The 24053-nt window shown below is 41.8% G+C and overlaps 1 protein-coding gene across 1 annotated transcript in view; it reads right to left on the bottom strand.

Moving 5' to 3' along the window:
* Dtnb (dystrobrevin beta) overlaps window positions 1–24053 on the bottom strand; it is a 185181-nt gene that overhangs the window by 118370 nt on the left and 42758 nt on the right. Inside the window, 4 exon segments of the mRNA XM_090337586.1 lie at window positions 893–1059; window positions 3374–3479; window positions 9496–9650; window positions 22802–22887. Coding sequence (XP_090193712.1) covers window positions 893–1059; window positions 3374–3479; window positions 9496–9650; window positions 22802–22887 — 514 coding nt within the window.

Here is a 24053-nt window from a genome sequence, read left to right as displayed (position 1 = left end):
TGAGGATCAGGTTCAAAGCCAGCCAGAGCACCAAAGGACCTGAGACTCTTATCTCCAATTAACCTCTAGAAAATGGGAAGTGGGGCTTGGCTCAAGGGAAGGGTGGTAGCCTTCAGCTGAAGCTGACAGCGCCCAGGCCGAGTTCAAGCTCCAAGCTCATCACACACACACACACACACACACACACACACACATTCTCTCTCTCTCTCTCTCTCTCTCTCTCTCTCTCTCTCTCTCTCTCTCTCTCTCTCTCTCTCTCTCCTGTTTAGGGCTGGGAGTTTGACCTATTATTGGTAGAGTGTTTGCCTAGCATGCATGAAAACCCAGGTTTGATTCCTCAGTTACCACATATATAGAAAAAGTGGTGGTGTGGTTCAAGTGGAAGGGTACTAGCCTTGAGAAAAGAAAGCAAGGACACTGCTCAGGTCCTGGGCTCAAGCGTAGGACTGACCAAAAAAAAAAAAAAAAAAAAGAAGCATTACTTACAAGGTGGCGAACATTTGGCCTGTGAGCCATACAAGCCTTAAGAAGTCATCTGATCCACGTAACTGTTCTCCTCGCCGCCCATGGCCACCTGTTTGTATAATACTTTTGTACGGCCTGACCTGCTGTCACAAAATATTCAAGTGGCCATAGACAGAAAAAAAGACATCCCTTGCCCAAGTTTTAAATCAGAAGACTATTTTTCATGTTGTTTGAAAGGAAGCGCTGTAATCTTCCACTCTATTGAATAAAAGGGACCTTTCAACAAAGGTAATACTGAAAATCCCCAGGGTAGAGCCCAGTGTCAATGCTGGCACTCAGAGTTCCTGACAGCAAGCTCAAGAGGGTCAGGACAGGTCTGCGGCACAAGATGGGAATGGGGACATAAACTGAAAGACAAAGCAGTTACCCAAGAGGAATGCTCCTTCATCTGGTGCTGGTTGCTGTGTGGGCCACTGGCATGGCCACGCCAGAAGCAGTTCTGGCAGAGCTGGTAGTTGTGGCACTGCTGGCATCGGTACCGGAAGCCCATCATGCTCTCCGAGCGACAATAGGAGCACTCCACAGGATGGAAGACTGGCAGGGGAGGGAGAGAAGTGGGTGAATGATCAAGACAGAGGAGCCAAATCTAATCTAAACACTGAGGTGGAGCCACACTGGAGATGGAGCAGTGCCTGCTTCTTGCCACAAAGGTATTTCCAAGGAATGACCCAAGTGCAAAGAGGTGTGTGCTCAGAATTCCCCCGGTCAACATCAGCACAGCTGGTGTTTGTAATTCTAAATATTTATTCTGGAATAATATGAAATATGTTTAGAATTCCAAGTGATAGCTTAGCTTCCTATTAAATTATATAAGCATATTAACATTAAGAAATCAAATGTACTCTGATATATTTGGTGGAACAAATATGGCTCTGTGCCATTCTTCTATTCTCCTCCAAGCCAGTTAGGAGCCAGTGCATACTGGGGGAGAGGGGGAGGGAGGTGGGAGGCAAAGGACTGGCAGGATGAAGGTCAGTGTGGGAACAAGTCACTTACTTATAAGATAAAGACTGATCAGGTCCTGGTAAAAGTATTATTTTCATAAAGTATGTCAAATAAGTTACCTTCTTATCCTCTCTACACTTAGATCCAAAATCCAATACAAAACATGCCATTTTCACTTTTGCAAATATATGTTCTTTTGAATAATTATTTCAATACATATGAAGGGCCTAAACAAACAAAAAAACCACATACTTTTAGAATTTGTTTCCCACCATAATAAAATAATATATACATAAATGTTGATCTGAAATAGCTAGGCATTTTATAACATCTCTAAGGATAAATAACAGCAACAACGCCATTAGACTTGGATCAATAAATGAAACACTATACACATAGTAAAATAGCCATCTGGATAACAATGCATTTTGCCAAATGAGTTTCTCATAACACATACAAAATGATTTTGTGATCCTTAATTACATGTGAAACTACTAAAACACTTATGGCTATAAACACATTGCCCTGAGCGGGGAGTTTGGCCCAGTGGTATGAATGCTTGCCTAGCATGCATGAAGATCTGGGTTCAATTTCTCGGTACCACATACATAGAAAAAAGCTGGAAGTGGTGCCGTTGCTCAAATGGTAGAGCTCTAGCCTTGAGAAGCCCAAGGACAGCTCTCAGGCTCTGAGTTCAAGCCCCAGGGCTGGCAAAAAGAAAAAAAATAGCTGCTTTAGACTTGTCTGGGGTGTGGATATTAGTGGAGGGGAGAGGGAAAATGGAGAGGTTGAAGAAGAATGAATATGGTCTCAATAATTTATGTGTGCATGTGAAATGTAATAATGAAGCATGCTGAGTGTAGTTTCGGAAGAGGATGGATGAAGGAGAGTGAAAGAATGTGTGAATCTGATCAGAGACACTATAACACACACACACACACACACACACCAAAATGAAATCCATGCCTGAAAAACAGGTGCATGCCTATAATCCTAGATACTCAGGAAGCTGAGATCTAGAAGATCACAGGTCATGGCCAGTCAGAAAAGTCTAAGTCTTCATATCCAAACTCATCAGCAAAAAACAGCACTGGAAGAATGTTGTAAATGGCAGAGTACCAGCTGAGCAAGCAAACTGAATGAGTACAAGGCCCTGAGTTCAAAATCCAGTTCTTTCCCTCTGTCCAACAAATAAATCTCTTTATACAACTAATTGATGTTCATTAAAAAAAAAAAATGAGGGCCAGGAGTTTTGGCCTAGTTGTAGAGTGCTTACCTAGCATGCATGAAGACCTGGGTTCAATTCCTTGATACCAGATACATAGAAAAAAGCCAGAAATAGTGCTGAGGCTCAAGTGGTAGAGCTCTAGCCTTGAGAAAGTCCAAGGACAGTGCTCAGGCCCTGAGCTCAAGCCCAGGACTGGCAAAAAAAAAAAAAAAAAAAAAATGAGCCAGGCCTGATGGCTCACACCTGTAATCTTAGCTACTCGGGAGGCTGAGATCTGAGGATCGAGGTTCAAAGCCAGCCGGAGCACTAAAGCCTGTGAGAATCTTATCTCCAATTAACCACCAGAAAACCAGAAGTGGCGCTGTAGCTCAAGGGGTAGGGTGGTAGCCTTGAGATGAAGAACTCAGAGACAATACCCAGGCCCAGAGTTTAAATCCCACGACAAAAAAAAAAAAGTAAAACAAAAAGCCCTGAGATTTCATAGCTTTGTCTTAATCACAGAATCCTAACTAATAAGCCTCCACCCTTTCAGAAAAATTAAAAAAAAAAATCCTCTGATGAAATTTTTAAAACCACAACTTGAAGTGATAAAGTCTCAGCACTTTATAAAGGCAAAGGAAGGACACTGCCAATACTCAGTTCTTGTACCAGAATGGAATGAAAGGTTCCGCTCACCATTCTCCACATGGGCAAGCCTGTGCACAAGAGGTAGCCAGACAAGGCACTGGGGGGGAGGATCGGCCATCATCGTATCTAAGAACATGTTCAACATTATCTTCCTCTGTAAAGAGAAGGAAAACAAAGACACTTTGTATCTTGCAAGTCTCTCTAAACTCCTATAATTTCATGTTCTGTCAATGAAGCATGTGAAATACTGAAGCAATATCTTTCATTATTACAGTCACTATGACACACAATTACTGTATGAAAATGTTTCCGCACATATTATTTCACTTTAGTTCCACGACAACTGTATAAAGTAAACAGGTTAAGTCTTAACTATCTTCATTTGACAGATAAGGAGAGAAAAAAAAAGAGGAAAGCACTTAAGTGACTGGTGACACTCCTCCTCAAATCAGGCACAGAGCCAGGACCAGAACTCATTATGTTCATCCAGTCACCATTTCTGCCATTTAGAGGGGGGCCAGTTACTCCACACCTGATAATAAGCTGCCATCTATGAGTCTCTGCTCATCACCCTCCATTTTTCCAGTAGTACCAACAGTACTTGGAAAAACAGTAATGCAGCAAAAAGCAAACATTCTTAGATCTCATTTAACAGCTCCCTCATCTGTAGGAGAGAAAATGGAAGGATGGGCAAAACAAAACAACCACCAAAACTATTTTTCCCCCAGAGGAAAAGAATGATAGAAAAGGTAATATTGAGTAGTAAAGCCAGCTACTTTTTTTTTTTGCCACTCCTGGGCCTTGAACTCAGGTCCTGAGCACTGTCCTTCGGCTTTTTCCTCAAGGCTATCATTCTACCACTTGAGCCACAGCACCACTCCTGGCTTTTTTCTATGTATGTGGTACCAAGGACAAGGAATCGAACCCAGGTCCTCGTGCATGCTAGGCAAGCACTCTACCACTAGGCTAAACTCCCGGCCCCCTAGCCAGCTACTTTTAAACTAACTTAGATTTTTGTCATTCATGCAGTGAATACTAACAGATGGTGAAAAGGGCGGGCACTATTGGGCTTAGTCAGGACAGGGTTGTCACTGCTCCACCACAGCACGGTTCCCCGCATGCCAAGAGGCCACACTCACTCACTCCACTCCCCTGTGTCTTCTGATCACTGTGAGAATCTACTCCAGTGGCTGGAAGCCACTCTGACTAGAGGTAATCTCTGAAGGAACTGATAGATAGTAGAACAGAACGGGAAAAATGAGGCAGAGCCTAAGGAAGAACTTGGAAAACATGCAGCAAGCTGACAGGAAGTCAGATCCAGGGCCAACACTGAGAAGGGAAGGGGCTGAGGAGTCATCACTGCCAAATCCTCTCCACACAGCTGTGGGCTGACAGACAGCCAGGCTCGTCAGCCTCAGAAAGGGTATCTCAGTGTTGTCCATCTCAGGCGTCCACATTTCTGTGGTCTGAGACCCCGATGGGGTCTCAAAATGAACCAGCATCACTAAATCCAGAAGGCCACCTAGCATTTGAACAGATCAGACAAGGAAAGCACTTCCTACTATGAGCATGAAATGACACTAAGCCAAAAGAAATCCAAACGAGAAAAGATGTTACCAAGTTTTTTGTTAAAATGCACCATAAATGTATTGTTTCTAGATCTTTATGTATTTGTTAAAGATTACATTTTCAAAACCCATTTACAAACTTTGTGTGTGTGTACGTGTGTGTACATGTGTGTGTGTGTGCACACATGCATGCACACAAGTGCGTACATGCATAGGCAAGTGTGTCAGTACTGGGACTTGATCTCAGGGCATGGGCACTGTCCTTGAGGTTTCTTGCTCAAGGGTAGCACTCTACCATTTGAGCCACAGCTCCACTTCTGACCTTTTGGTGGTTAACTGGTAGTAAAAGCCTCATGGATTTTCCTACCAGAGCTAATTCCAAACCATGCTCCTCAAAACCCAGCCACCTGAGTAGCTAGGGTTACTCAGCGCCTAGCTCCACTTACAATCTCAATACCACTTTCTGTATAGTTCACCAACTATAGGGCAAAAACTTCAAGATGGAAAAAAAAAAATCTTCAGTTGAAGATACAGCTCAATTGGTAGTGTGCTAGCCAAGGAGTGAAAGCATCAGGTACCAAATTTAAGTTCCTGTCTCAGAGCAAATACAAACGAACATCTTATTTTGATATCTATGAAGATTATCCATTTCCAATAATACTGTAGATCCAGGAATTCCCCAGAAGCATGAGGAATGGAAGGGGAAAGGGGGCTCTGCCCTCCCTCTACCCTGTCGTGTGGTGAAAATACCTAACATTGTCAGTATGTTTTTCTCTGCTATCAAGGGCTAGAAACACAATTTGCGAAATGTGGTCTAGGACTTCTGGGAGGTCCTTAAACATTTTCAGGGAGTCCATGAGGCCAAACTGTTTGGATAATGCTAAGACATTGTTTACCTTTCCATCTTGTTATCTTGTGCGTACAGTGGGACTTTCCAGAGGCCACATAACAAGCCACAATGATCTGAAAACGTGATTAAAAGAATCCTTTTTCCAGTTATGTAGCTGTGTGAGGCCACACTTTAACCAAAACAACACATCAGGACTCACTAAATGGATAAGCAGATGGGAGAATCCATCTGTGTTCTAGTGAGCCAAAATTAAAAGTAGAGATCTGCAAAAACATATAGCGTCAGTACATTTCTCATTAAATCTGTTTTCACAAAAATGCTATTTATGTGAACATGTAATAAGATTTTTTTTTTTTTTTTGGTCAGTTGTGCAACTTGAACACTAGGCCTGGGTGCTGTCCCTGAGCTCTTCATCTCAAGGCTTCTGCCCTACCCCATGAGCCACGGAGCCAGCCACTTCTGCTTTTCTGATGGTTATGGTAGTTAACTGGAGGTAAGAGTCTCACAGACTTTAGTGCCTGGGCTGGCCTTGAACTGCGATCCTCAAATCTCAGCTTCCTGAGTATAGGCGTGAACCACCTCGCCCAGCAAGATTTTTAATTTCTCAATTTTAACTTCTAATATGAAAATATAAGCTGGGAATTTGGCCTAGTGGTAAGTGCTTGCCTAGACTGCATGAAGACCCAGGATCAATTCCTCAGTATCACATATATAGAAAAAGCCAGAAGTGGTACTGAGGCTCAAACAGTAGTGCTCTAGTCTTGAGAAAGCCCAAGGACAGTGTGCTCAGACCCTAAGTTCAAGCCCCAGGACTGGCAAAAAAGAAAAAAATAGTTGCTTGTAATATGAAAATATTATCAGATATAATGCCCATAAACAAAAGTACTTTGGGGTTTTCAAATTGTTTCTAGTACAAAGGTTCTAAGATGAAAAATGTTAAGGACTGTTGGAAGACAATTTCCAGCAATGAAATTCTATGACTCTGTTAAAAAAAAATGTGAAAAGTAGGCTGACTTGCTCTTTCCTTTTTTTTTTCCTATTTCTCTCTAGATATATTTCTATATAATTAAGAATAGAGGGTACCCTAGCCAGGCACTGGTGGCTCATGCAGCCACTAAGGAGGCTGAAATCTAAGGATCTTGGTTCAAAGCCAGTCCAGGCCGAAAAGCTGGAGAGACTTGAATCTCCAATTAACCATCAGAAAACTGGAAGTGGCCCTGTGGCTCAACATGGTACAGTCCTAACTTTGAGCAAAAGAGCTCTAGGATAACGCCCAGACCCTGCATTCAAGCCCCAGGACCAAGAAAAACAAAAGCAAAAAAATTACAAAAAGAACCAAAACTGGAGCTGCGGCTCAAGTGGGAGACACTAAGGTGAGCACAAAATCTCATGGATAGTACCCAGGCTCAGAGTTCAAGCCCCAGGATCTAGGGTGGGGGAGGGGGGAGAAGAGAATGAAGGCAAACATAAACATATGTTCATATGTTTTCCCATTCAAAATTTTGTTGAAACTTTTCACTTTGTACACACTCGTCATTTGTAATCATTTCAACAAGTCCTGATCCATCAAGTGACACCACTGTGGTTTATATACATTCTCCTCTAGTAGGGCAATCAGGTATCCTATCACCGAATATGGTCTCTCTTTTTTTTTTCTTTTTCTTTTTGCCAGTCTCGGGGCTTGGACTCAGGGCCTAAACACTGGCCTTGGATATCCCTCAAGGCTAGCACTCTACCATTTGAACCACAGTACCACTTCTGGCTTTTTCTGTGTATGTGGTACTGAGGAATCAAACCCAGGTCTTCGTGCATGCAAGGCAAGCACTCTACCACTAGGCCATGCTCTCAGCCCTTGACCACATATTTTTTCCTCAGAAACAATTATTTGTCCCCTGTTGTTACTATACTACGATTCCACACTATTCTATCATTCTCACCTCTTTATCTACGTTTCTGCTTTTTCAAATGGGAGGACAGATGACCTTTATTTATTGGCTGTACTAGAGTTTGAACTCAGGACCAACATATTTACTAGGCTAGCTAGGCAACACTAAGCCACGTCTCCAGCCCTATGGTTTTGACCGGTCATTTTCAGGATATGATCTTACTTCTTGCTAAGGCATGTACCTAAGTGACCGTCTGCTTACTTTTGGGTACGTCTTTGCTGAGATCAGAAGCCCAAGCAAGCATCAAACTTCTTGTGGACTTTTTGGCCACATTTGTAGACCTCTGTAATTTTGCTCAATCTAAGTTGATGCTAGTGAGACAGGTCTCATTACTATAGACTGGTCACAAAAATCCCTACTCGATACATGGTATATATCATGCAATGAGGTCCACCTGTAAGATCAACTTTGTAAGGTACACCATTTTTTTTTCTATGAAGAAAAACACTTAGCCAGGGCAAGGAGTATAGCTTAGTGGTAGAGTGCTCACCTCGCATGCATGAAGCCCTGAGCTCAATTCCTTAGTACCATATACAGAAAAAGCCAGAAGTGGTGCTGTGGCTCAAGTGGTACAGTACCAGCCTTGAGAAAGCTCAAGGACAGTGCCCAGGCCCTGGGTTCAAACCCCAGTATGACAAAAAAAAAAAAAAGATACTTAGCCAGTTAAACTAATCCAGTAGCTGAGTTTAGTATCACTATCACATGTCAGCTGATCATACCATACCACCCTCTTGATGAGCTGAAATTTTTTTCATCTAATCAGAGGAATTGGTAGCTTTTCTACCTTGATGAAATGCTTGGTGTTACAAGGAATTATTTTGGTCATCTCTCAGTAAAGGAAAAAACAAGTAATAGTTCATTTATTTGTAGATATCCTCTTTTTTTTTTTTAAAGGCTGTAAATATCTGATTGATACTTTGCAGGAAAACACAGGCTAATAAATTTCTTTTCCTCTGCTCTGTTTATATCTCTCTGTGTTTACAGAAACATTTTTTGCTGGTCCTATGACTTGAACTCTGGGCCTGGACACAGTCCCTGAGCTTCTTTTACTCAAGGCAAGCTCTCTGCCACTTCAGCCACAGCACCACTTCTGACTTTTTTGAGTAGTTTTTATGGGAAATAAGACTCTCATGGAGTTTCCTACCAAAGCTGCCTCTGAACCAAGATCCTTAGATCTCAGCCTCCTGAGTAGTTAGGATTACTGGTGTGAGCCACCAAGATTACAGGCATGAGCCACCAGGGCCTGGTTCAGAAACTTTTTTAAAATGCCAGATCACAGTGCTCTCTGAACATTTGAAAGAAAGCACATGTGGTACCAAAAGTGGATCTACCTCAAGTGAAGTGGCAATAATAGCTGCGATCAAGTTCACCAGTGTGCAGGAAATGATGGCCTGTCACAACCACAGCATGCCCAAGTGCAACTGTACAATGCTCCTGGCAAGGCGAGACATCCTGACCTCAGGGATGATAATGTTCAGATTAATGTAAAATGGCACCATCCCTGCATTTCACGGTTTAAAGACCTCATTTGGAAAAGTAATATATGTCTAGGGGCAATAATGTAAACACTTTTTATGGCAAATGTTACCTTTTTCCCATAGAAAAAATCCCCACTTCTCCCAGAAAATAACTTGCAGGTACTTTGTTTCCCTCTTATTCATCTATCCCCTTTCTTCAAAGCTATTTTTCCTCCCCTACTCAGGATTCAGGGCCTAGCCTAGAAGCCATCTGCCAAACCTGCTCAAAAGTAAAGGGACAGGTGAGTGAGTGCTCCCCCAGTCCTGAATTCTGTCAAATTGTCCTTACCTGCTGGGGAAAACAGGTGCGGACCGAGTGCTCTGTATAACCAAAAGATGGCCCTTCAAAGACAGCGGTTGGGAGCTTCAGAACCTCCTTCAGAAACTGGTCAAACTTGTTAAATATCATTAAGCCATTGGAATCTGACATCTGGGAGAAAATATCTAAGAGAACAAAACCAAATAATGTCAAACTAAAAGAAAATATCAGCTTTTTACTAACGGCTCTGCTACATGCATACTCCTAAAACAGTATTATGCAAAGGTACCCAAAGTTACCATGGTTTTTAACTACTCTCATTCTTATTAATGCTATGTAGCTATCTTGCTAACAAGTGTCCTCAATCCCAATCACTTAATATTCCACCCAAAAATAAACCAATGTCAGTCATGAGTTAATATCACACCTAAAATTCAAGCCAAAGATATCAGTGTGTCCACACAGCTACTCTTTGTCAGTATGCAAAATATATATATATATATTTATTTATGCTAAACTTTGTTCCAAGAAAAATTCATAACAGCCTGTCTTTATTCCCTAGAATCTGTGTTTATACACATAGTTCATGTTTGAGTATATATAGATATATTAGCATTTTGGTGATAAGATAGTTGTACATAATTTGTGTATTTGTTTACTAATGATATATCTGTATACTCATGAGGGAAAACATTTAAAAAAGTGTTTAAAATATTTTGTGGTTCTTAGTGGTGCTTGCCTAGCATGCACAAAGACCCAGGTTCAATTCCTCATTACCATATACATAGAAAAAAGTTGGAAGTGGTGCTAAGGCTCGAGTGGTAGTGCTCTAGCCTTGAGAAAGTCCAAGGACAATGCTCAGGTCCTGAGCTCAGGACTGGCAAAAAAAAAAAAGAAAAGAAAAGAGAAAAAGAAATGACAAGAAATACTTTTTCTCTTGTGAGTTCTCTTTCTCTTAATGAGTTCCAAATAAAATTTTTAAAAATCCATATACATTGTCCCATTCCAAGATACTTTGACATTATAAAACTCTATTTTTACATAAAGACTGGCCAAGAACATAAAGGGAAGTTTCAAATACTACTATATATTTATCTTCATGTAGATCTCATCCCCAGTTAGTTTTCTCCTTTCATCCACAGTTGGGGAAAATAAGAAAAATAACCAAAAGCTAAAAAAACTTAAGAAACAAATATGAACTATTTTTTTTCAAACTCCTACGCTTCTTTTAAAAAATGAGTTAATGTTTATTTGTATTTGGTTATTTGAAATTGGATAGGGAAGGGGGAAAACCAAGACGGGGCGGGGGGTGGAGGGGAGGGTAATGGGGACCAAGACATGTGAAAGGGTATCAATATATGTGAATTAATGCACCTTCTATCTGGCAAATATCATGTAACCCTTTTATTAATTACAATAAAAAATATTTTTTAAAAAAGTTAGTTTTACCAAGACATGTGAAAGGGTATCAATGTATGTGAATTAATGCACCTTCTATCTGGCAAATATCATGTAACCCTTTTACTAATTACAATAAAAAAAAAAAGAGGATATGGAAAAAAAAAAGTGAGTTAATGGGTGAATCTAGAGCGAATCATGTTGAGTGAGACAAGTCAAGACCAAAGGAACAAAAGGCACAAGGTATCCTTAATATTTGGCTATTAGATCCAAATAGTACAAGAGTGAGGACTCAATATTTGCATACCCAATGCTATGGACAGGGTATTGGAAATATAAACATAACTACATAGACATAAAAACTTATGACTCTATAGTTATAATGTTTTATTTCATAAATTAATATGTATCTATGATATACAAACCCTTAGCCTAATTTTGATTATGTTCTAAAAACTAAGTGCCAGTGACTGTACATAGAGATTCCCTTCTTGAACACTTGTTTGTTAAACATGTCATTTGAAATATGATGTAAAAATCAATGTTAATAAATTCTTTAATAAAAAATAAATAAATGGGTTAAATAGCAATCTGAAAATTCACATTTTGTATATTTATAATAATAGTTTAAAAAGTAATCTATGTCTCCAGGCATGGTGGCTCATGCCTGTAATCCTAGCTACTCAGGAGGCTCAGATCTGAGGATCTCGGTTCAAAGGAAGCCCGGGCACTAAAGTCCCAGAGACTTTTATCTCCAATTAACCACTAGAAAACCAGAAGTGGTGCTATGGCTCAAGGGGCAGGGCAGTAGCCTTGAGCTGAAGAGCTCAAAGACAGCACCCAGGCCAAGAGTTCAAGCCCCACAGCCAAAAAGAAAAAGTAATCTATGTCTATAGAGTAGATATATGTAATACACATAGAAGCATCACTCTTTAGGTTCAATTTGAGGTTTATTTGAAGTATTAAGAAAAAACAGAGCATGTTAGTGAGGTTTATTTGAAGTATTAAAAAATAGAACATGTTAGTAAAAATAAAATAAAATCAGATTGTCATCCATAGGTAATTTTTAAGGCATTAAAAAAAAGATGCCGGGAATTTGGCCTAGTGGTAGAATGCTTGCCTAGCATGCATTCCTCAGTACCATGAACATAGAAAAAAGCCAGAAGTGGTGCTGTGGCTCAACTGGTATAGAAAGCCCAAAGACAGTGCTCAGGCGCTGAGCTCAAGGCCCAGGACTAGCAAAAAAGAAAGAAAGAAAAATTAATTAACCTAGAAATGAAAATCTGCAGCACTGTCTCTAGCTTGTAGTTAAAAGTAAAAATACTGTCAAGGACCTGGTAGCTCAAATCCTAGCTACTCAGGCTGCTGAGATCTAAGGATTGCGGTTCTAAGCCAGCCTGGACAGGAAAAGTCTGTGAGACTCTTATCTCCAATCAACCACCACAAAAACGAAAGTAAAGCTATAGCTCAGGGGGTAGAGCATTAGTGTTAAGCAAAAAAATCTCAGTAACAGCATCAAGGCCCTGAGTAAAGCCTCAAGATTGGCACCGAAAACCAAGTAACAATATTAAAACCAGGGGCTGAGAGTTTGGCCTAGTGGTAGAGTGCTTGCCTAGCATGCACGAAGGCTCGGATTCAATTCCTTGGTACCACATACATAGGAAAAAAAAGCCGGAAATGGTGGTGTGGCTCAAGAGGCACAGCTGTAGCCTTGGAGAAAGCCCAAGTACAGTACTCAGGCCCTGAGCTCAAGCTTCAAGACTGGCAAAAAATAAATAAAAAATAAAACCAATATAAGATGAAATCCAGTGAGAGGCTAAAAGCAATATGGTCCTATAGAAAATAAAATCAATTAATTTTAAAAAGCTCAACGTCCAAGTTTTTGTTTTGTTTTGCCATAGGGCCTGAACTCAGGGCCTGAATACTGTCCTTGGGCTTTCCTGAAGGCTAGAGCTCTACCAATTGAGCCACAGCACCACTTCTGGCTTTTCCTAGGTATATGGTACCAAGGAATCGAACCTGGGTCTTCATACATGCTAGGCGAGCACTCTACCACTAGGCCAAACTCCTGGATACAACATCCCAAGTTCTAAGCCAAGCACTTTGTTAGGTAATTTTCGTTTTATTTTGGCTTGGGTTTTTTTTGTTTGCATTTTGTTTCTGCCAGTACTGGGACTGGACTCAGGGCCTTGCAATCTCACTTGGCTTTTCTGTTCACAACTGACATTTTACAACTTGAGCCACACCTCCACTTTTGGCTCTTTGTTGGTCATTAGGAGATAAGAGTCTCAGAGATTTCTATGCCTGGGCTGGCTTTGAATTGAGATTTTTAGATCTCAGCCTTCTGAGTAGCTAGAATTACAGATGCTGAATGTGTGTGGTTTTTTTTTATTATTATTTTTAATTTTTTTGGTCGGTTGTGGACCTTGAAGTCTGGGCCTGGGCATTGTACCTGAGCTCTTCAGCTCAAGGTTAGCGCTCTACCACTTGAGTCACAGTGCTATTCCAGTTTTCTGGCAGGAGGCAGGGCGGGGGATAGGGGGCTTAAACTGGAAATAAAAGAGCCTCAGAGACTTGCATGTTCAGGCGTTTGAACAGTGATCCTCAGATCTCAGCCTCCTAAGTAACAAGGAGGTATATCTGATATCACACCTGTAGGCTGATGGTGCCCTGCTGTTTAGTGTTTGGAGGCACAACATGGTCCTTCTCCCCTAAGAAACTCTCGATATGGATGGAAATACAACATAGGAGGAACTGTAGAGCTCCACGGATTCTAAGTACAACAGAACGAAGATATAAATAATGTTTTGTGAAATCCCACCTTGCCCAGCATCATGGGTAAGTCTCCCGGGGCCCACTTAATACTTGTCCTAATTTCACTTTGTGCAGCAAAATAAAACAGATCAATCTTTCCAGGTTCCTTTTAGCAGGATGTGGTAGCGTGGCTAAGTGACTGGAAGTCAAGACTGTAGGCAGAAGGGCTATGAGAAACTTGCTAAGTGACCCCACAAACATAACAGAGAAAGCTCGGGTCCCACATGATGCCCCCAAACCAGCCCAGTACTATCTACTGCTGGACTTCTTTACGGAAGAGAAAAATAAATTTACGTACGAGAAAGACACTATCTGAGTTTCTAGTTTCAGACAACAAATGCTAATCTTAAGTGCTACCATATACTTTACCAAATACTTCCTTCTTTTAGTATTGTAACTACTTTGAAAAAAATCAACAAAGAGGACAAGATATACCAATTTCAGAAACACATGTACTAGGATCAAATGGATTAAGAAGTTTTAAGCACAATAAACATGTTGTCATTATTGGTATGAAACAAAAAGCATAAATCATGAAAAAGAGCTGGGTACTTATGGCTCACACCTGTAATCTTAGCTACTCAGGAAGCTGAGATCTGAAGATCATAGTTCAAAGCCAACCTTGGTACAAAAGACCATGAGACTCATCTCTAATTAACCAACAGAAAACCAGATGTGGTGCTGTGGCTAAAAGAGGAAAGAGCATTAGCCTTGCATTGAAGAGGTTTAGGGTCAATGCTCAGGCCTGGAGTTCAAGCCCCACCCCCCTCACATACACACAATCAATCAATCAGTTATTATACGCAATATGACAAACAGCTACAAAAAAAAACATAGAAAATGTAGTCTTCGGTGGACAGACCAGAAAAGCTGAAAGACAGACTGATACTCTTCTAAAAGGAAATAGAGAAATTTAAAGAAATCAAGTCACATGTGAGGAAACTGAAGAGCCAACAAAGATATGAGCTGGGAATGTAGTTCAATGGAAGAGTTCTTGTATAGTATGCATAAGGTCTTGGGTTCACCCAGCAATGCAAAAGAAGAGAAAAGAAGACAGGCCTGGCACTGGTGGCTCACACTGTAATCCTAGCTATTTAAGGAGGCTGAGATCTGAGGATCAGGGTTCAAAGCTAGCTCGGGCAGGAAAATCCAAGAGACTCTTTTTTGTTTGTTTTATTTTCATTTTTTTGGGCGGGGGTTGTTGTTTTATTTTGTTTTGGTGGGTCATGGAGCTAGAACTCAGCGTGGGCACTGTCCCTGAGCTCTTCAGTTCATGGCTACTGCCCTGCCTTTGAGCTTTCCTGTTTTCTAGAAGTTAACTAGAGATAAGAGTCTCAGGTCCTTCTGTGCCCAGACTGGCTTTGAACCTTGATCCTCAGATCTCAGCCTCCTGAGTAGCTAGGGTAACAGGCATGAGCCACCATGCCCAGTCCAAGAGACTCTTATCTCCAATCAGCCACCAGAAAACTAGAAGTGGCACTGTGGCTCAAGTAATAGAGTGCTAGCCTTGAGTCTAAGCAGCTCTGGAATAGCACCCAGGCCCGGAGTTTAAGGCCCACTACCTCAAAAAAAAAAAAAGAGAGAGAGAGAGAAACAGAGAGAGACTGAGAGAGAGAAGTAGGAAGTAAGTATGCTGACAATCAGATAAACGATTGATCAGACAATGAAATTCTAAAAGAAATTTAAAAAGCTGTCCTGAAACAGGATTTGGATGATGAGGTGAAAACAGGTTAGGGTCATATTAGGATCACAAGCAAAAGAGTGGGATTTGTAGGGTGGGACAGTTACAGGTAGTGAGTAGGGAACAGACCTTGTAAGGATCAATATTGTAACTATAACAGATCACTCACACTAAGAATAAAAATTGAAAAAAATTGGAAAGAAAATTTTGAAAAGCTGTTGGGGGCCGAATAATGCCATGTCTAATAACTTTCTGCTGAGGCTTGTAGTAGGGATAAAACACGTGGACCTCTTTGTCCTGTCCATCTTGTATACTGATAGGCTCCCTCCCAATATAAGGAGGAGGGATTTAGGAAAGGAGAGAGGAGAGAAGAGGGGAGGAGAAGGGAGAAGGGAGAAGGGAGGAGAGGAGAGGAGAGGGGAGGGGAGGGGAGAGGGAGGGAAGAGGGAGGAGGGAGGGGGAGAGAGAGAGAGAGAGAGAGGGGAGGGGAGAGAGAGAGGGGAGGGGAGAGAGGGGGAGGGGAGAGAGGGGGAGGGGGAGGGGAGAGAGGGGGAGGGGAGAGGAGAGAGAGGGGGAGGGGAGAGAGGGGGAGGGGAGAGGAGAGAGAGGGGGAGGGGAGAGAGGGGGAGGGGAGAGGGGGGAGGGGAGAAAGGGGGAGGGGAGAGGAGAGAGAGGGGGAGGGGAGAGGAGAGAGAGGGGGAGGGGAGAGGAGAGAAAGGGAGGGGAGGGGAGGGGAGAGAAGAGGGAGGGGAGGGGAGAGAGGAGGGAGGGGAGGGGAGGGGAGAGAGGAGGGAGGGGAGGGGAGGGGAGAGAGGAGGGAGGGGAGGGGAGGGGAGAGAGGGGGGAGGGGAGGGGAGAGAGGAGGGAGGAGAGAGGAGGGAGGAGGAGGGAGGGGAGAGGAGAGAGTCGGGAGGGGGGAGAGGAGAGAGGACAGGGGAGGAGGGAGGGAGAGAGAGAGAGAGAGAGATCTTCCTGCCTTGATGAAGCTGCGTGATGTCTCTGTTCGTGCTCCGGGGTAAGAAGGCTGAGTGCAGGAGGATAGCGGCCCCTTCCTCTTGTGGCTTGGCCTGGTTGGGGTGTGTTTTTCCCCATCCCCCCTACTAGTAGAGAGGGACTGGGGACAAAGGACCCGGACATACTGGCGCCCAACGTGGGGCACGAAAGAGGCACGAAAGAGGCATCAAAGGGGCATGAGAGTGCTTAAAAAAGAAAAACCAAAAATTCTCCCAAAGCTAAGGCTAAAGAAAAGTGAAAAACCTGAGAAACCTGAAAAAAACCCATAAAGAAGACAACCCCAAAGAAGCTGCAGCTGTGTCAAAGCGGAGAGGCAAGCACAACAGAAGAAACTAGGTGTTTTAATAGTAAAAGATTTTAACAGCTTATTCCCAGATCACCTTCGAAGTGCAGGTCACTTCGGGCATGGCAGGGAGGAACCTCGCGGGAGTCTCTGGCCAGAGCGGTATAAGGGCGAGGCAATTTTAGAATAGAACTGAATGGGTTCAGACTGGAACGACCGATATTTTGCGCGAGTATGAATGTGTGTGTGAATAGGTGTGAGTAAACATGTTCAAGGTTAAATTGTTAGCATGCTATGTGAGTAAATCTAAGTCTAAACTATGTGGCAACTTATACGAGAGTAAACAGTTTAAGAACAGGTGAAAAGAAGCGCAGAGACGCTTGGAAAAGTACTTGAGAAAGAGAAAGAATTAAGTGGTAGTGATTTAGAAAGCCTGTGCTCAGGTGCAGAATAGTTGAAAACAGGCTAAAGCTTTTTGGGGTCCCTGGCAAAATATAGAGACAACGCCCCTGAGTCAGCTTGAAGAAGTTACAGAAAAATGGATCTTTGCCCATAACCCCCTTAAAATGAAGGGATCAGAGTAAAACAAAAAGGGAAGAGGATTGGAAGACTCTTCTAATTCTTTCATTGCCCTGCTATTCCCTATGGCTTGTGTGATAGACTTTGTTTTTTCTATTGGTTTCAATAATGTTGTTTTCTTAGTTAATGTTGGAATGTTTTCCTGTTTTCTCTGGCTGTTGTAGTCAGAGCCCATACCAGTGCCTGTACAGGCAGAGGAGAATGCTTTCCCACTTATCAGTAGAGGAGACTTTGGTATTTTCCTGGTCATGGTGGTAGCCATTGCCACATCTGTAGCTGCCATTACTGCCACGAGTATTGCCCTTGCCACTGTGGTTCCTACAGAGAATGCTTTGAATAAGTCACACAAATAATTATTGTTAATCAGATTTTGGGACTTGATCAAAGATAGGCAGGATTGATCAGTTTGGATTTGTTTTTGTGTGCTATAATTATAATATGTCTATACTGCTTGGCTAAAATAATACAAAGTCAACGCAGAAAGTGAATGCTAATGCGACAAGAGTTTGCTCCCATGGAAATAGGTGCATCTCCTCAAGTCTGGTTTGCTTAAATAGACGGCTGGTAGTTAAAGATGGGAAAGTCCCAGCTATTAGCCTATCAACCTGACAGGAGCCAAGTAAAAAGGACTTGCTGATCCCATGACGGTAAGAAGACTAATGAGCTTGGAGACACCTAAGGCAGGCACAGCCGATCTATTATGGTGGTAGCCCCACATACCCTAAGTTTTGTCTTTTTTAAGATAAAAACAGGGGAGAAGTTGGGGGCCAAGTAATGCCATGTCTAATAACTTTCTGCTAAGGCTTGTAGCAGGGATAAAACACGTAGACCTTTGTCCTGTCCATCTTGTATACTGATAGGCTCCCTCACCCAATATAAGGAGGAGGGATTTAGGGAATAGAGAGATCTTCCTGCCTTGATGAAGCTGCGTGGCATCTCTGTTCGTGTTCCAGAGTAAGAAGGCTGAGTGCGGGAGGACAGTGGGCCCCTTCCTCTTGTGGCTTGGCCTGGTTGGGGTGTGTTTTTCCCCATCCCCCCCTACTAGTAGACAGGGACCAGGGACGAAGGACCTGGACAAAAAACTACAGCAATTTGGACTTGGCTTAAAAACTTTTTAAGTAGGAACTAAGTGCCAGTGATTGTATATAGAGATTCCTTTCTTGTATACTCATTTGTTAAACATGTCATTTGAAATCTGATGTAAAAATCAATGTTAATAAATTCTTTTAAAAAAAAAACTTTTTAACTAGGGAAGAATGTGTAGAAAACTAGATTAAAAAAAAAAAAATAGGGGCCAGGAGTTTGGCCTAGTGGTAGAGTGCTTGCCTAGCATGCACAAAGACCCGGGTTCGATTCCTCGGTACTACATATATAGAAAAAAGCCGGAAATGGTGCTGAGGCTCAAGTGTTAGAGCTCTAGCCTTGAGAAAGTCCAAGGACAGTGCTCATGCCCTGAGCCCAAGCCCATGACTGGCAAAAAAAAAAAAAAAAAATAGGGCCAGGAGTTTGGCCTAGTGGTAGAGTGCTTGTCCAGCATACACAAAGACATGGGTTTGATTCCTTGGTACCACATACACAGAAAAGGCTGGAAGTGGTGCTGGCTTAAGTGGTAGAGTGCTAGCCTGGAGAAAACCCAATGACAGAGCTCAGACCCTGAGTTCAAGCCCCAAGACTGCCCTCCCCCCAAATGGACTGTTAATGATGGTGACTCAAAGAGAAATCATGGATCTAGAAAACCCTGTAAACGATTCATGAATATGGTGGTCCTAGCTGCAATAGTGGCATATGGCAGGAGGTCAAATCCAAGACATTTCAATGCAAATGAGATTAGGAAGAAAGGAATTTTAAAGAATAGGATTGTTAAATTCCTATCTTAGGGAAATCCTGGAAACCCCAAGTGAAAGCAAACTGGAGGTCAAGATACCACACTTAGCTTTGCACCAAAGTGATCTGGGTGAGTCAGCACATTTTGAAGTGGAACCATCCTGCAGACAGAGTATTGGGGCTACGGTTCAAGGAGGGCTGAAATGTTACCACAAATGTGAATACTTGATGCTAGCACAGGAAGAGCCTAAGTGATTGGATTTTTTAATAGCTAGTTGTTGTTCTTGCAATGAAGGAAAATGATCATTAAGAATGAATGAAAACAAAGGGTCAGGATGGGATATGGCAAATACTTCAAGGCGCCCACTCCACACCTCTGCTCCCATCACCCTACGGAGAGTGATGCTGGGTCCCCTTCAAGAATGACTTCCCAGCCTCGTTTGCATTTTGTATCTCTGAGTAGAATGCTGGAAAACCATCTGCTTTCCTATGGAGGCAGCTCTTCGTCCTTTCTGCTGGGAAGGAGAGCATAAGCCCTGAGACAAAAAGAGTATCTGCTTATGATCCTAAGGAAGAAAAAAAGAGCATAGCCGCAAGCCAGGAACTAGAGTCTCTGAATACATCCTGAGGTCACAGTACAAACTGGCCACTTACCAGCCTTTGGACTTGAACTTTTTACATGAGAAAATAAAGCCCAAATTCTTTAAGCCTCTATTAGTCATGTTTGCTGCTGCTACTTGATCATTAGCAATTAATGGAGGTACACAGTACAGAAAAGCTGGCTATCAAATACATAAACATACAGAAACATTGGTTCATAATCATGTATTTAAGTAGATTAAACCATGTTTAAAATGAATCTGAGTAAGACACACTCGGTGCCTAGCAACCAGTGATTTTTAGATAGTCACATCTCGTTTGTCCATGTGCAAGTGCAGTGATCTGGCATCCCAAACACCTGACAGCTCCTATTTGCCTTGGCATGTGCATGTGTCCTTTTGTGCCAGTTCAAGAAGTTCAGTGCTGAGTCGGGAATGTGGCCTAATGGCAGAGTTCTTGCCTAGCAGGCACAAAGCCCTGGCTTCGATTCCACAGTACCACATACACAGAAAAAGCCAGAAGTGGTGCTGTGGCTCAAGTGGTGGAGCACTAGCAATGAGAAAACCCAAGAACAGTACCCAGCATCTGATTCGGAGCCCCAGGACTGGCAACACAACAAAAAAAACATGGCCCAATACTCTGCAAGATGGTTCCATTAGAAAATATGCTGACTCACCTAAATCACTTTGGTTCAAAGCTAAGTGTGACCTCCAGTTTGCTTTCATTTGGGGTTTCCAGGATTTTCCTAAACTAGGAATTTGATCATCTTATTCTTTTAAAATTCCTTTCTTCCTTAATCCCATCTGCCATAACTGCATCTCCTTGCATTGGAATGACTTGGATTTGAGCACCTGCCATATGCACAAAAAAAAAAAAAGCCTTGGGTATGTGTGTACCACATACACAGAAAAAGCCGTAAGCGGTGTTATGGCTCAAGTGGCAGAGTACTAGCCTTGAGAAGGCCCAAAGACTGCCCAGGCCCTGAGTTCAAGCCCTAGAACTGTCAAAAAAAAAAACAAGCTGGGAGTTTGGCCTAGTGGTACAGTGCTTGCCTAGCATGCACAAAGACCAGGTTTCAATTCCTCGGTACCACATACATAGAAAAAAGCCAGAAGTGGTGCTGAGGCTCAAGTGGTAGAGCTCTAGCCTTGAGAAAGTCCAAGGACAGTGCTCAGGCCCTGAGCTCAACCCAGGACTGGCAAAAAAAAAAACCCAAAAAACCCACAAGGCCCAAGTATTACTAAAAAAGTGGGGGGGGGGAGGGGGAGAGGTACCTGAGTTCAAGCCCCATGACCTCCCTCACACACACAAAAAGACTATGATCAGAGGCTAGAGTACTTGCCTAGGATTCTTGATACCTACTACCAGTCACCCCCCAAAAGAAAGAACTGTAATCACCTGGACCCTTTTCTATACCTTGCATATTAGAATTTCCACCTTTTCACTTAATAACTACAGCTTGCATTATTTTTTGACTCTATAGACATGTTTTATTTCATAAATTAATACGTTTCTATGACATACAAACCCTTAGCCTAATTTTGATTAAATTCTAAAAACTAAGTCCCAGTGATTGTACATAAGAGATTCCCTTTTTGAACACTTGGTTATTAAACTTGTCATTTGAAATATGATATAAAAATCAATGTTAATAAATTCTTTTTTTGCATTGTTATTTAATTGATACTTAATTGATTTAACTGATACTTACAAATTAAGTGTTTAATGTGTACCAGGGGAGCTGACACCATGTAAATGTTTAACATATTTAACTGCAGAAACTTAAGACTCCTAAGTCATGTAGAATATGCAATTAAAACTATTTTTGGCCACTCTATTGACTATAAAGATAATATATAGTTAAACCTGGCATCATCAAAATTGGACAAAATTGCTGGGCACGGTGGCTCATGCCTGTAATCCTAGTGGTAGAGTGTTTGCCCAGCATACACGAAGACCTGGGTTCAATTTCTCATACATAGAAAAGCCAGAAGTGTTACTCTGGCGCTCAAGTGGCAAAGTGCTAGGCTTGAGGAAAAGCCCAAGGACAATGGTCAGGACCTGAGTTCAAACCCTAGGACTGGAAAAAAAAAATTCAAGCTGGGTGTGGTGGCTCACGCCTGTAATCCTAGCTACTCACGAGGCTGAGATCTGAGGATCACAGTTCAAAGCCAACCCTGGCACTAAAGTACCTGAAACTCTTATCTCCAATTAACATCTAGAAAACGGGCAGTGGGGCTTGAGTCAAGGGTAGGGTGGTAGCCTTGAGCTGAAGAGCTCAAGGACAGAGTTCAGAGCTCTAGGCTCAGAGTTCAAGCCCCATGACACACACACACACAAAATAAAGAATCTCTGTAAAGCACCATATCTTGTAGACAGTATTAAATAAGCAATCAAATATTAATTTGAAATAGAAAAGAGAAGGGAGAAAAATAAGGTGATTGGGAGGGAGAGAGGGGAAAGAAATAGAAAAACATGAGAAGGGGTATCAATGTGTGAGAAGTAATGCACCTACTACCTGGTGAAGGTAACTGTAACCCTGTAACATTACTCTCTGACAATAAAAAATAAAATAAAACCACAAAAGCAGCAAAATTAAATGGCTGTGAATTTTCCCTTCTCTGACTTCATCTAACCCTCCTCCATAGTACCTAGTGAACAGCGAAATGCCAAAGTGGTAAATAGAAATAACAAAAACTAAACGAAAAATTTAAACAGCAAAATAGACATCATTTTATGCCTGAGTCTGCCTCTATGTACAGAAACGGTTTAATCATAGTAAATATTACCTGATAATGAAAGGAGTTAATTAAGAAAAAGACTAACCTTGACAAACCTGGAAAAAGCTATTAAAATAATTTTCCAACTAAATGGTCCAAGTATAATCATCTTCAAGCATGTTAATAGTGTAAATATTTTTAGAGCATTTTCAAAATGTCAACATCATTATTCTGAACCTCTTCAGTATTCTCCTTTAAATTAAATCAGTCAACAGCAGGTGGCATAACTCATACACTCATTGCCAAAGACCCCCTCCCCCCAAAAAGCTCAATATCATCATCCAAAGTTCTAAAAACATTAAATTAAAACTGTTTGAAAGACTTAATTTGAAAATTCTTTTCAAATAATATGAAAATACTTACATCTTAATTTGTCCAGCATTTTTCCACCACACATGGTTGCTAACATAGCTTTAACTGAAAATACGGTCAACTTGCCCCGGCCCTCACTGCAAAATAAATATTAGAAATAATTGCTATCTGAAACCACAAAGCAGTCAAATATATCACCCAAGCCTTTTAGAGTAAACCAATTTCTCCTCTTAAATTTTGCAGCAATACCACATTTAGATACCCTGGGTTTTTTGTTTATGTTTTATCCTCTAGAAAATTCATCCTTACTAGGAAAAGATATTAGGTTTGCTTAACTGTGATTACCTGGAAATGAGTTTGACAAACCATCAGTAAAGTCATTTTTACTGGCTTGTAGGCAGAAGCCAAATGAATGCATCTGAGTTAAGTTTCCTATCAACTAAACATATTAAATCCATAACAGAGGTGTTTTGGTGGGGTTTTTGTTTATTTGATTGTTTTCTTCTTGTTTATGTGTGGAGACTGAACAATACACTTCAAGTAGTAGAGCGCTGGCCTACCTTGATTGAACTACATACCAGCCCATTTGCTTTATAGACAAGGATATTTATTCTGGGCTGTTTCAAACCTCACAGAGCTCCTGCCTCCATCTCCCAACTAGATGGGACCACCAGCTTGTACCAAACATGCCCCAAACATGCCTGGCAAAGTTATCTGATATGAATGTAATTCAGGAATATATCCTTAAAGATATAAGGAGGGGGCCGGGAGTTTGACCTACTGGTAGTGTTTTCCTAGCATGCACAAAGACCTGGGTTTGATTCCTCAGTACCACATACATAGAAAAAAGCTGGAAGTCCAAGGACAGTGCTCAGGCCCTGAGCAATAGCCCAGGACAGCCAAAAAAAAAAAAAAAATACAAGATTATATATATTTTTTCAAGGATATATATATAATATAGAATATATCAGATGCATATAGTATATATGGCTATATCAGGATATTATAGTAATTACTATGTGGAACCACCTGAGAATTTTTTTTCCCCTTTTCCAGTCGTGGGACTTGAACTGTTGGCCTGAGCGCTGTCCGTGAGAGATTCAGCTCAAGGCTACTGCCCTACCCCTGGAGCCACAGCACCACTTATGGTTTTCTGGTGACTGATTGGAGATAAGAGTCTCATGAACTTTTTAGTGCTTGGGCTGGCTTTGAACCCATATCCTCAGATCTCAGCCTCTTGTGTAGCTAGGATTACAGGCATGAGCCACCACATCCAGCACCCACCTGAGAATCTTCAGGGTTG

The sequence above is a fragment of the Megascapheus bottae genome, chromosome 7 (assembly GCF_031878675.1).
Source record: "Megascapheus bottae isolate mThoBot1 chromosome 7, mThoBot2.hap1, whole genome shotgun sequence".
NCBI classification, from domain to species: Eukaryota; Metazoa; Chordata; class Mammalia; order Rodentia; family Geomyidae; genus Megascapheus; species Megascapheus bottae.
Note: the sequence above shows the minus strand (reverse complement) of the source record. Positions and strands in the feature narration are given on the sequence as shown.